This window comes from Drosophila suzukii (assembly GCF_043229965.1).
Source record: "Drosophila suzukii chromosome 2 unlocalized genomic scaffold, CBGP_Dsuzu_IsoJpt1.0 scf_2c, whole genome shotgun sequence".
NCBI classification, from domain to species: Eukaryota; Metazoa; Arthropoda; class Insecta; order Diptera; family Drosophilidae; genus Drosophila; species Drosophila suzukii.
Window position 1 is genome coordinate 11,661,745 of NW_027255896.1, and position 11,977 is coordinate 11,673,721.

At 36.6% G+C, this 11,977-nt stretch overlaps 1 protein-coding gene across 10 annotated transcripts in view; it reads right to left on the reverse strand.

Moving 5' to 3' along the window:
* Positions 1 to 11,977, reverse strand: part of sxc (O-linked N-acetylglucosamine (GlcNAc) transferase sxc) — a 247,116-nt gene that overhangs the window by 134,755 nt on the left and 100,384 nt on the right. Inside the window, exons 5-6 of one of the 10 annotated variants that reach the window (XM_036822222.3) lie at positions 11,842 to 11,956; positions 11,715 to 11,747 (exon numbers count right to left, since the gene is read on the reverse strand). The exons of the other annotated variants lie outside the window; for them this stretch is intronic. Of the exons in view, the coding sequence (XP_036678117.1) occupies positions 11,730 to 11,747; positions 11,842 to 11,956 (133 nt within the window). The 3' untranslated portion in view covers positions 11,715 to 11,729. Of the gene's footprint in view, positions 1 to 11,714; positions 11,748 to 11,841; positions 11,957 to 11,977 lie in introns of those variants that run through there. 10 annotated transcript variants of the gene reach the window in all.

An 11,977-nucleotide genomic window follows, 5' to 3' on the forward strand; every position in this document is an offset into this window, starting at 1 on the left:
TTTGTATTTTTAAATTTAATAATTATAACTGTAAGAGTATACAAGCTTCGGCTTGCCGAAGTTAACTCCCTTTCTTGTTTTTTTTGTATATTTACCTTTAAGAACTCAGTATAACCCTATTCGGGATCTTAAGGACTTGTTCTGTTGGACCCGTCCAAATTATAGTTATTATGTTTTCAGCTATTAACAGCCGTGGCAGTGTTAGTGGTAGATGCACAAACAGGATTAATTCTGAGATCACGAAATGTGGCGATGCTTTTAACAAAGAAAACACCTATTTTTCTTTGCTTTTAGATGCTCCGCGGTTCTACCCACAGCAGACGTATACATTTATTTCAAATTCCGCTTAGAACGGCTGCAATCGTACTTTGAGTGAAATTTTCAAGCGAAATAACATCGCCAAAATAAGTTACTATACTTTTTACTTTCAGAATAAAAGGTTATATTGCCATGTGGTCTTAAAAGTGCCTTCGGTACTTTTTGAAGATGTATGAGCAATCACACAGGCACTTATTTTTTCTCTTTTTTATTGTATTTTTATACCCCTTACTCGTAGAGTAAATTTGTATACCAGATGCGTTGGAAAGTGTGTAAAAGGTGCAAAAAAGCGTTTCCAACTCTTTCTCAGGATTGCTAGCCAAGTCGATCAAACCCCGTCCGTCTGTCCGTATGAACACTGAGATCTCAGAAACTATAAAAATGTTAGGATTAAGCAAGTAGATTCTTGGACTTTCTGCGCAGCGCAAGTTTGTTTAATCTGAGTGCCACGCACACTCTAACGCCCTTAATGCTAAGATTTTGGGAAAAAGTAAACGGAATTTTGTTTTGATTATCAATGTCCATCATCCCAAAAACTGTTCAAATCAATTCAAAATTTATAAGCAATTGTAGTGAGCGAGCTCAGGAAAAGTCGCTTTGCTACTCCCCCTAGTTGATTAACGAGTACTTGTATTTGATAGCTAAAACAAAACTAAAATATTAAGCTTTATAAACCTATTTAACACTATAATGACCAATGGCAGGATAAAAATAAAGTGTTCCTACCTCCAGACCTCTCCCCTATGTATCTATTAAAACATTTGTATGTTTATTTTTTGTATCTGGAGAGGTAATTATATTTTCAGTATGACCATCATATGAATTATCGAAGCCTGTTCGCAACTCTTTAACTACCGCTTACTAAACCTAATATTTATTGCGTTGTAACTAATGTACATTAGGGCGCAATTTGTTTTGTATGAAATTTTTAAAGTCGTATTCTAACCCCATAATAGTTTTTTTTGTATCCTTAGTTCATGATTTCTAACTGTTCACACATGAATATGACATTGTAACACATGGGCTGAAAAGTCCCGGGCCTAACAAAGAAAACACGTTTTTTTTATTCAAAATTAGCTTTATTCATCATCGTAATCTCCATAAAGAGCAACGCAATCATTCCAGCGCCGCTCTAACATTTCAATACCACTTTGGTAGAACGATTTATCTTTTGCCTCAAAATAGGCCTCAGTTTCAGCGACATCCTCTTCATTCTTCGCGGGGAGCAAAATTTGGCGAATACGGTGGATGTGGGAGCAATTCGAAGTCCAATTCATGTAGTTTTGTCATTGTTTTGATTGACTTGTGACACGGTGCGTTGTCTTGATGAAAAAATTTTTTTTTTCGCCATATGCGGTCGTTTTTTTTGCAATTTCGGCCTTCAAACGCTCCAATAACGCTATATAATATTCACTGTTGATGGTATGTCCTTTCTCAAGATAGTCGATGAATATTACACCACGCACATCCCAAAATACTGCTTTAGGGCGCTTTGGACGAGGTTCACCAGTAGCTGTCCACTCAGATGACGATCATTTTGATTCCATGTTTCATCCATTGTCACATATCTACGTAAAATCTCCAATTTGATACGTTTAAACATGGCCAAACACTGCTCGGAATCATCAACACGTTTTTGTTTTTGGTCAACAGTGAGCAAACGCGGCACCCATTTTGAACAGAGCTTTCTCATAGTCAAATGCTCATGCAATATAAAGCCAACACGTTCTTTTGATATCTTAACGATGTCAGCTAACTCACGCAACTTCACGTTTCGATCATTCAACACGATTTTGTAGATTTTCTTGATGTTTTCTGGTGTTACCGCCTCATTTGGACGTCCACTGCGTTCTGCATCATCGGTGTCTCTACGACCACGTTTGAAATCAGCAGACCAACGTTTTATTGTTGTTTCTGATGGAGCGAAGTCCCCATAACACTTTTCGCTTGAAGCGTATTTTTTTCCATCAAGAAGCAGTGTAAAATTGAAACACGAAATTGTTTTTGATCCATTGTTTTGAAAAAACCAAAAGTAGCGTCACTCTTAGCACAATAACTCACAAACTAATGAATAGAATATCATGAAATTTTAACAGTTATCTTTTCAAGGTTAGTATTAACTGTAAAAATGGTGACCGTGTGGCAACCTAATATGGCAGCAGCGCCAACAGAAGATGACTAGAAAGAATGGTGTGGCAACATTCGGAGATTTATCGGCAAGAATCAGCGAGCGACACACGTGTCTTCATAATATTAATAAACTTTGTAGTTCTTAATCTGAATAAAACTTTAATGGCAAACATACTTCGCCATAACCGCAACAAAACTAGCGCCATCTATGTGTTAGGCCCGGGACTTTTCAGCCCATGTGTTATATAATTAAGAAGATCGAGTGGAGACATGTTCGATCAGAAGACAATCTAGCATGCTACAGTGTGCCACTTAATTCATGATACAGCAGACGATTTCTACTTTAGTTAACGATAACTCCTTAATTAATATATAAACAAAAAATGTAAGGATGCCATGTTGTTTATTTCAGATATCTTAACAATATTACAAATTAATATAACAACTTTTTCCCTTAGTTTACTTAGAAATTAGAAAAAACTTAAAAACTTTATACATTTTGTTCCACAAAAGTGATGATACATTTAAGAATAATCGTGCTCGTTTCTGTTCTGTTTTGACAATTGTAACGGCGCTTTTTTCCTATGTTTTTGTGTGCCTTCCTTTGCATTGGTGCAATTCTTGGAATATCAAACTTGAGTAGGAGCCACAAAAATGTCGCGTAAAGAGCTTACGGTTGAGGAAAGAAAAATAATTTTAAATTTACACGTAAAAGAAAGAAAATCCTATGCAGAAATAGCGAAAATTATGTCTAGAAGCCGGTCCACAATCCAACATGTGATAGGGCGTTTTAAAAACGAGGGTCGGATTGAAAATACTCGAAGAAGTGGCCGTCCACCAAAATTGAATGATAGGGACAAACGCACCATAAAACACATTGTGGACAAGGAACCTTTCCAAAGTGCCGTAAAAATAAGTGAAGTTGTAAAGACAACTCTAGATAAGGATGTCCACCCAGAAACGATCCGTAGGACAATAAAAGAATTCGGCTTTGGCTCATATACACCACGCAAGAAGCCGCACGTGTCAAAAAAAAATCGCCTTCAGAGACTTGAATTCGCTAAAACGTACAAAAGTCATCCGGTTGAGTTCTGGAGAAATGATATTTTCACTGACGAGTCGAAATATAATATATTTGGATCAGATGGCCGTTTTAAGTTTTGGCGGCGACCTGGAGATGCCTATAAACCAAAATATACGATTAAGACCGTAAAGCATGGTGGAGGAGGAGTAATGGTTTGGGGTTGTATGGGCTCTGCAGGCGTCGGAAACATGGAATTCATTGACGGAATCATGGATCACAAAATGTATATCGAGATCCTTAAAAGGAACTTAAAAGAAAGCGCAGATAAGCTTGGAATTGGATCATCTTTTTACTTTTACCAAGATAATGATCCGAAACACACGGCCTTAAATACTCGCCTCTGGCTGCTGTATAATGTTCCGCACCTGCTTAAACCACCTCCGCAGAGTCCCGACCTAAACCCCATAGAGCACGTATGGAATCAACTGGAAAAAAACATTAGGGGTCGCGAGATTCGCAAGAAAACGGATCTAAAGGCAGCGCTACAGGAGGAGTGGAACAAAATGGACCCATCTTATCTGGAAGCATTAGTTTCATCCATGCCAAGACGACTTAATGAGGTCATTAAAATGAAGGGATACCCCACAAAATATTAAATTTAATTTAAAGCTGTGAAATTAACTTTTAAGTTAACTTAATAGAAAGTGTATCATCACTTTTGTGGAACAAAATGTGTTACGTTTTTAAGTTTTTTCTAATTTCTAAGTAAACCAAAGGAAAAAATTGTTCATTTAATTTGTAATATTGTTAAGATATCTGAAATATGCAACATGGCATCCTTACTTTTTTTGTTTATTTTTTAATAAAGGAGTTATCGTTAACTAAAGTATAAATCGTCTGCTGTATCATGAATTAAGTGGCACACTGTACGTCTGCTGGATTGTCTTATTAAAACGGACCCCAATGGTCATTAATAATCAAAAATTCACATAGAGAATTAATTTGATGCGAAATTATATTCAAAGAAAATGTTATATTTAAGGAACAGCTTAAAGCAATACCTGGGGCAGTAAGCATAGAGAAACTATGGCCCTGTTTTTAAATACTGGGGTAGACTATGATGGCCCTTATCAGATAAGATGCTCAAAGGATCGCGGTCAAAATTCATATAAAGGTTATATTGCTGTATTTGTTTGCATGGCAACGAAGGCTATCCATTTAGAAGTTGTTAGCGATTTGACTTTAGATGCCTTTTTAGCTGCGCTAAGGATGTTCTTTTCCAGAAGAGGAAAATGTGAGAAAATGTTTTCTTGTAATGGAACAAGTTTTGTACAGAAAATACTTAACGGAAACACTAAAACTATTCCCATATTAGAAAACGAACAAGTTCATTGGCATTTTATACACCCGGCAGGACCTCATTTTGGAGGTATATGGGAGGCTGGATGTAATCTATAAAATATCACCATAAAATAATATTAGGGGATAATAACCTAACTTATGAAAAGATGAAAACTCTCTTATGCCAAAATGAAGCTGTATTAAATTCTAGACCTTTTGGAATTTTGGAATAAATGGAAGAAAGACTATTTAAACACTCTTCAACAAAGAAACAAATGGAAGATAGGTTTTCAAAATATTAACAAAGGTATTATTGTATTATTAAAAGGTGAAAATTGTCACCCCGCTAGATGGCCCTTGGGAAAGGTAGAAGAGGTACGTAAAGGAAAAGACAACCGAGTCAGAGTAGTGAAAATAAAACTTCAAGATGGTTAAATTTTACGAACTACGAAAATTTGCCCTTTAACTGAAATTGAGGCCGAAGAAAGTAAATCACCTAGTCTTTTGAGACAGACAAGGGGGACTCGAATTAGACCTAGAGTCCATAAACTTGGAGTAATGGCAATAATGTTATTCTTTTTGTTACTTGCACAAGGGCAACAAAAGTGGTGAAACGAAAAATTGGTATAATGGACGCTGAAGATAGGTAAAACTTAGAGTGAAACATGAAAAAACTGTTAGAGAATCAGGAAAATACTTCAGACTTAGTAAAAAGGCAAACTTCTGTGGTAGAGACGACTCTGAATATCCTTAAAGGAACAACGGATGAAGTAAACTCAAATTTTAGAAGCATGAATACGAGAATAGAAAATATAACACAAGTTTTGAAAGAAAGTTACTACGTTTATACAGTCAATAAATTTTTTTATGGTAATCAAACAGTTATGTATGTGTAAGGCAAAAAAATTCAAGGCAGGAATAATTAACCTACTTATAGATATTAACCATGGTAGATTAAATCCAAATATATTGAAGCCTAGGCAAGTGAAAACAGAATTAGCTCGGATGAAGGATGCATTACAAGAAACTTTAGTACTACCAGGTAAATGAACAGGGGCGGAAATAAAGGAAATTTATACTTTACTAACGGCTAAGGGAATTTTTGTAGACAATAAACTAATTTTTAATGTAAAAATCGTCTTATTTGGTGGACACCCTTCCCATTTCTTTAGGGGAATTTCAATGCCAGTGAAAGCGAAGAATGATGTAATAATTGCAGATTTAAATTCAAAATATTTAGATTACAATTTTGAAATTGATTTCTATAATTTAATGACAGAGGCTTCCTTAAATAGGTGTCAAAAATGGAAAACTAATAATGTTATAAGTGAAGGTGGCCTTGGAGTAGTGTAAGTGATCACTCCCTTGAAACCAAATAGTCATTCTAATTGTGTTTTAAAACAATTACTCCGGAAGTTGAGTTACAAAGGAAAGATAGTTGGCTATTCATGGTTCCAAAAATTACAAAGGCTAGGCCTATTACGTTGTATAATTTTCCACAATTTAATAAGATCTTTTTTTTTTGTATGTTTGCACTTTAAGAACAGATAACAAAATATGAAAAGCCCATCACAGTACTAAATCAGAAAATTATAAGCCAATAGCAGTTTCTTATGTAAGTATCATAAGTAAGACTCCAAATATAAAATCCATTAAAGTTGCCTGTCATTAACTATTATAAAGAAATAAATAAATTAAGGAATGAATTAAAAGAAATAAAAGAAAATTATTATGAAATAAAAGGTCTTAGTTTTCATCATATTTCAGGCCACGCGGCCTTAATCGCAGGATTAATAATCATGTTAATTTTAATTGTATATATGATAAGACGAATTAACGCAAGCAAGCCATAATTCTTTTTGGCCCTTTGCAGAATGTTCACACACAATTGTATACCTAAATCTAAAAATACCAATCTGTAAACCAAAATATCTGTGCTCTTTCAGCACTTGATAAGTACTTGACCTCCTGTGAGGGGTTGTTGCATATATTTAGAGATAAGTGCTCTCGGGGAGCTGAAACGGTGCTTACAATGATCCCACGCTCGGGTCACAAAATTACCCCCGCAACGCGTCGGTCTATAGATAAGTAGTTATACAAAATAAAATCAGTTTGAAATTATAACTCCAAAAATGTGGACGATCAGTTAAAAGTTGCAAAAATAAACAAAAAAATCCTGTTTTCCCCCATTAGTTTAAATTTAGAGGTTAAAGTTTAGAGGTTAAAATAAAAAAAAAAAACAAGAAAGGAAGTTAAATTCGGCAAGACGAAGTTTGTATACCGTTGCAGTTATAATTATTCAATTTAATTCAAAATTCCTAAAACACAAAAAATGATATTCCCAATAGTATAGGATAATATGTCAAAAGCACCGGAGCTATAATTTGTTTCATATTATTTTTTCACCATTTTTCTGATCGTTCCTATGGCAGCTACGGGGATGTTCCGATAAGTACTTAGCCTCCAAAAGAAAAACGAATATTTTGGAAAAGTGGCGATTTATTTCTCAACGTAATCTCTTTTTAGCTGGATACACTTGACCCATCGATGCTCCAACTTCTTTAACCCGTCTGAAAAATACGTTTTCTCGAGGTCTGCAAAATAGGCCTCTGTGGCTTCGACGACCTCCTCGTTCGGCGCAAATTTATGTCCAGCGAGTGACTTTTTCAAGTTTGAAAAAAAAAAGTCACACGGGGCCAAATCTGGAGAATATGGTGGATGGGGTAGCAGTTCGTAGCCCAATTCGAACAATTTGGCCTTGGCGAGGGCGGAAGTGTGAGCCGGTGCGTTGTCATGATGGAAGAGCACTTTTTCTTCGCCAAATGGGGCCGTATTTTCTGACGGTCGCCATCGAAGAAGCGTCACCGTACACAGCATCCAAGCGCTCTTTGATTTCGCTGCGCGCTTTCCCTTCCAAAAACAAGAACCGAATCATAGACCGACATTGCTCTTTCTCCACTTTTCTAAAATCCTCGGACACGTCCGATTCCACACGCAGTCAAAACAAAACTAAAAGTCCGATTCGGCTGAAATTTCGACAGTAGCCGTCTACGAGAATGTACTAAACGATAGTAAATTTCTCTTGCGATAGTGACGCCATCAGGCGATGAGGCTAAGTACTTATCGAACTGCCCTCGATTCGTCCGATTTTGAAAAAATTAAATTCGAAATTCAGAACTAATTAAAAATGTTATTTCCAAGCGTAGGAGGTTATATGTTAAAAAACACCAAAGACATAATTTTTCAAATTTTTTTTCTCCAATGGGAGCTATAAGATATAGTTGTCCGATCGGGTTGGTTCCGACTTATACTACCTGCAAAAGAAAAAAAACTTTTTGGAAAGTTTCAGCCCGGTAGCTTTGAAACTGAGAGACTAATTTGCGTAGAAACGGACGTACATGGCTAGATCGACTCGTCTAGTGATGCTGATCAAGAATATATATACTTTATGGGGTCAGGAAAGTCTCCTTCACTGCGTTGCAAACTTCTGACTGAAATCATAATACCCTCTGCAAGGGTATAAAAATAAATAATATTAAACAGCCACATCGAAGCAGTAACAACCAAATAAACGACATCGAAGCAGTAACAACGAAATAAACGACATCGAAGCAGTAACAACCAAATCTCGCAGACAGGATTGAAGCAGTAACATCAAACTAACAACAGCGACATAGAAGCAGCAACAAACCAAATTTCACAGACGACATTAAAGCTGCAAAAACCAAATCTCGCAGCAATTACATCTGCAGCAGCACTAATAGCAAGGAAACTGACGTTATGCATTACAACTTGCACCAAATTCTTACGTTCCCCAACACTGAAAATTTAAAATAATTCTTAACGGCCGCTGCTCCCGAATACTGGACTTGGGTATATACGTTTAAAAATCTGTAAAAAATCGATTTACCAACGGATTGTCGTGATCAATGGCTCATATTCTCGGTTAAGGTTCATCCTTCAAGAAAACAGCATAAAACTAATTTCGGTTTTTAGGCGTGCATTTTTAAAGAAGCAATTTATGCCAGCGTTTTTTCATTTTTTCCAAATTTTTCAACTTTCACGAAGTGTAGCTTTTAAACTAATGAATGGAATGATGTGTATAAGAAAGTTAAAGGGCATTCTATTACCTGTAAAATGAGTCTTTGATGACCGAATTCGGTTTATCACAACTCGAGTTAAAAAATAAAAAAGTGAGAAAACTGTTTTTTACAATTTAAAAAAAATTGGTACCAAAGAAAAAATGTTAAGTGAAATAATTATTAAATTAGATAGTCCCTAAGCTAGATTTGTTGCAGATCATGTATCATGATAACTTTAACAAAAAGTTGTTTGAAGAGATTTGTAAGGTTTTTGAAAGCCTAAAAAGTACATTTGCGAGCCTTAAAGTTATTTCTGGCAGATGTGTTTGACATAGAACTAGAATCGTCGAAGAACTAGAATTTGACATTAAAAACATTTTACACATCCTAGACGAAAGGATGAAGTCTTCCGATGTGAACATAGGAAATAATAATGGGGTATTGGTAAGGGATAGAGTTGATGACAAAAATTCAAGTTCCACCTTTACTGGAGAAGTAAAAAAGTGGGTCGTATATTCTGAATTATTTAATAAAATAATTCGTAACAGAGATGATCTGAGCACATCCTTAATATCTCTATTTGAAAACCGCTCTTAAAGGCGAGGCAAGGAGTATAGCTGCTCACTTGCTGTCAGGTTCTGCCGAAAATTATAATACCGCCTGGAAACTATTAACCAAGCGGATTCCTGAGCTTCTTACGCAGCGCAAGTTTGTTTCAGTAGACTGCCACGCCCACTCTAACGCCCACAAACCGCCAAAAACTGTGGCTCCTACAGTTTTGATGCTAGAATAAAAATTTTAGCATAAGTGTATTCTTCTCATCAATACCTATCGAGTGACCCAAAAAAAAAATTGCCACGCCCACTCTAACGCCCACAAACCGCCCAAACCTGTGACGGCCACAGTTTTCATGCTAGATAAAAAATTTTAACTGAAATGTATTGGTCTCGTCAATACCTATCGATTGATCCAAAAAAAATTTTGCCACGCCCACTCTAACGCCCATAACGCTAGAATCTGTCTACCGCCGATAGGTGGCGTATTTAAATCTCGATTTGCATATCTCCATTTCCCTTTGGTCCCTTTAGCTGAGTAACGCGTATCTGATAGTCGAGGTACTCGACTATAGCGTTCTTCCTTGTTTTCTCTCACACTATTATCCGAAAATTTAATAGAGAAGCGCTTAAATTATATGAAACGCATATAAAACAAGAAAGGAAGTTAACTTCGGCAAGCCGAAGTTTGAATACCCTTGCAGTTATAAAAAATAATCAATGTTAGTAACACTATGTTACATTTTAAGGATTGTTGCTAGCTTCAGTGGTATTAAAACAATTAAACGTACTCAGCCCCCACACCACGTCAAGGTCACAATCCACGAGGGGGAAAATATTATCAAATATTAGCTCTTGTGAACTTTATTGGGGGCATTGGTTGTGCAATCGATCATTTTTAATAAATCTGTGTCATCTGTCAGTAAATATATCTGGTTTTTAAATACATTAATTGGAGCTTCTACCGAAAATATGAGATTGTGTGACGAGCTTTCGTCGCTATGGACTGATCCTGAGGAACTGATTGAATCAATTTCAGCGGAGGCTCCGGGCTAACGCATCCGCTACTACATTAGCTACGCCAGGCTTGTACCTGATCTCGTGATTATACTCGCCAATTAGATCTCTCCAACGTTTTAGCTTAGCGTTAGGACTATTTACGCTATTTGAAAAACTCAGAGGTTGGTGATCCGTGTATATTATCACCTTCGAATACCCGTAAAGGTAATGTCTTAGGCTTTGGAGAGCCCATACTATAGCAAGCATCTCTCTTTCGTTGGTTGCATAGTTCTCCTCAGTTTTTGACAGGGTGCGCGAATTGAACGTTATTGGCCTATGACTTTGTTCCAATACCGCGCCTATTGCGTAGCTTGAAGCATCGGTAGTCGGCTGGAATTATTTTCCAAAATCTGGAGACAAGGGTGTTCTTAAGTTTCTCGAATGCTGTAATCGCGTCTTTGCTCAGGTTAATAGCATTCTGCTTGACTTGGTCTTAGATATACGGCCTTCTTCGCCTCTTAGGAGGATGGTTAAAGGTCTTGCTATTTTTGCATAGTCTTTTATGAACCGACTATAATAACCTGTCATGCCCAGAAAAGAACGGAGATCTTTTTGATCTTTTCGGGGCTTTAAACTTTATTTTCTGATATTGTATACCCCAAGAAATCTACTTCGTTTTTGAAAAAATGGCATTTCTCTACTTGGACTCGCATGTTTGCGTTTTGTAGGGTTGAAAATACCTTTTCAAGATTTTGACCGTGGTCTACTTCATTTTTGCTAAAGACTAAGATGTCGTCCACGTATACATAGCCAATTTTCCATATGTATTCTCTCAGAAGGTCGTCTAAAGCTCTTTGAAATGGACGGGAAATTTTTTAAACCAAACGAAAGTCTGTTTTTTATATGTCCGTGTCTTTCAATGGTATTTGGTGAAAACCACTCTTGAGGTCTAATATCGAAAAAAACTTGTTGTCTCCGAGTTGCGCAATGATTTCGCCAATTTCGGGGATCGGGTACCGATCTGAGATAGTGACTTCGTTGAGTTTTCTATAATCGATTACTAATCTGTACTTTTTTTCTTCTGACTGACTGGATTTTTTCGGGACTACCCAGACGGTGCATTATATGGTGATCTTGAAGGTCTTATAATGCCATCTTTTAGCATCTCATTTATTTGTTTTTCTACTTCCTGTTTTAATGATATTGGGTATGGGTAGTGTTTTCCGTAAACTGGGGAACAGGACGAAGTTCTGATCTCGCCTACTACTTTAGTTGTGTATGCTAAATTCGTGTCGGGATCTGCAAAGAGGGTTTTGTGCCTTTGTATAAGGAGATTTACTATTGGTATCTGAGACTCGGTCATATGGCTGACTTGCGGTCCAATTGTACTTACCGCTTGTGTTGCTAATTGGTGAATTTTAATTGTGCGTTCATTTCCAAGAATTAATGTATCGTTCTGTACATCTATAATTGCTCCTAGACTTTTCTTTGTGTCATTGACCAGTATCCTGGGGAAGGTTTTTAAAGTC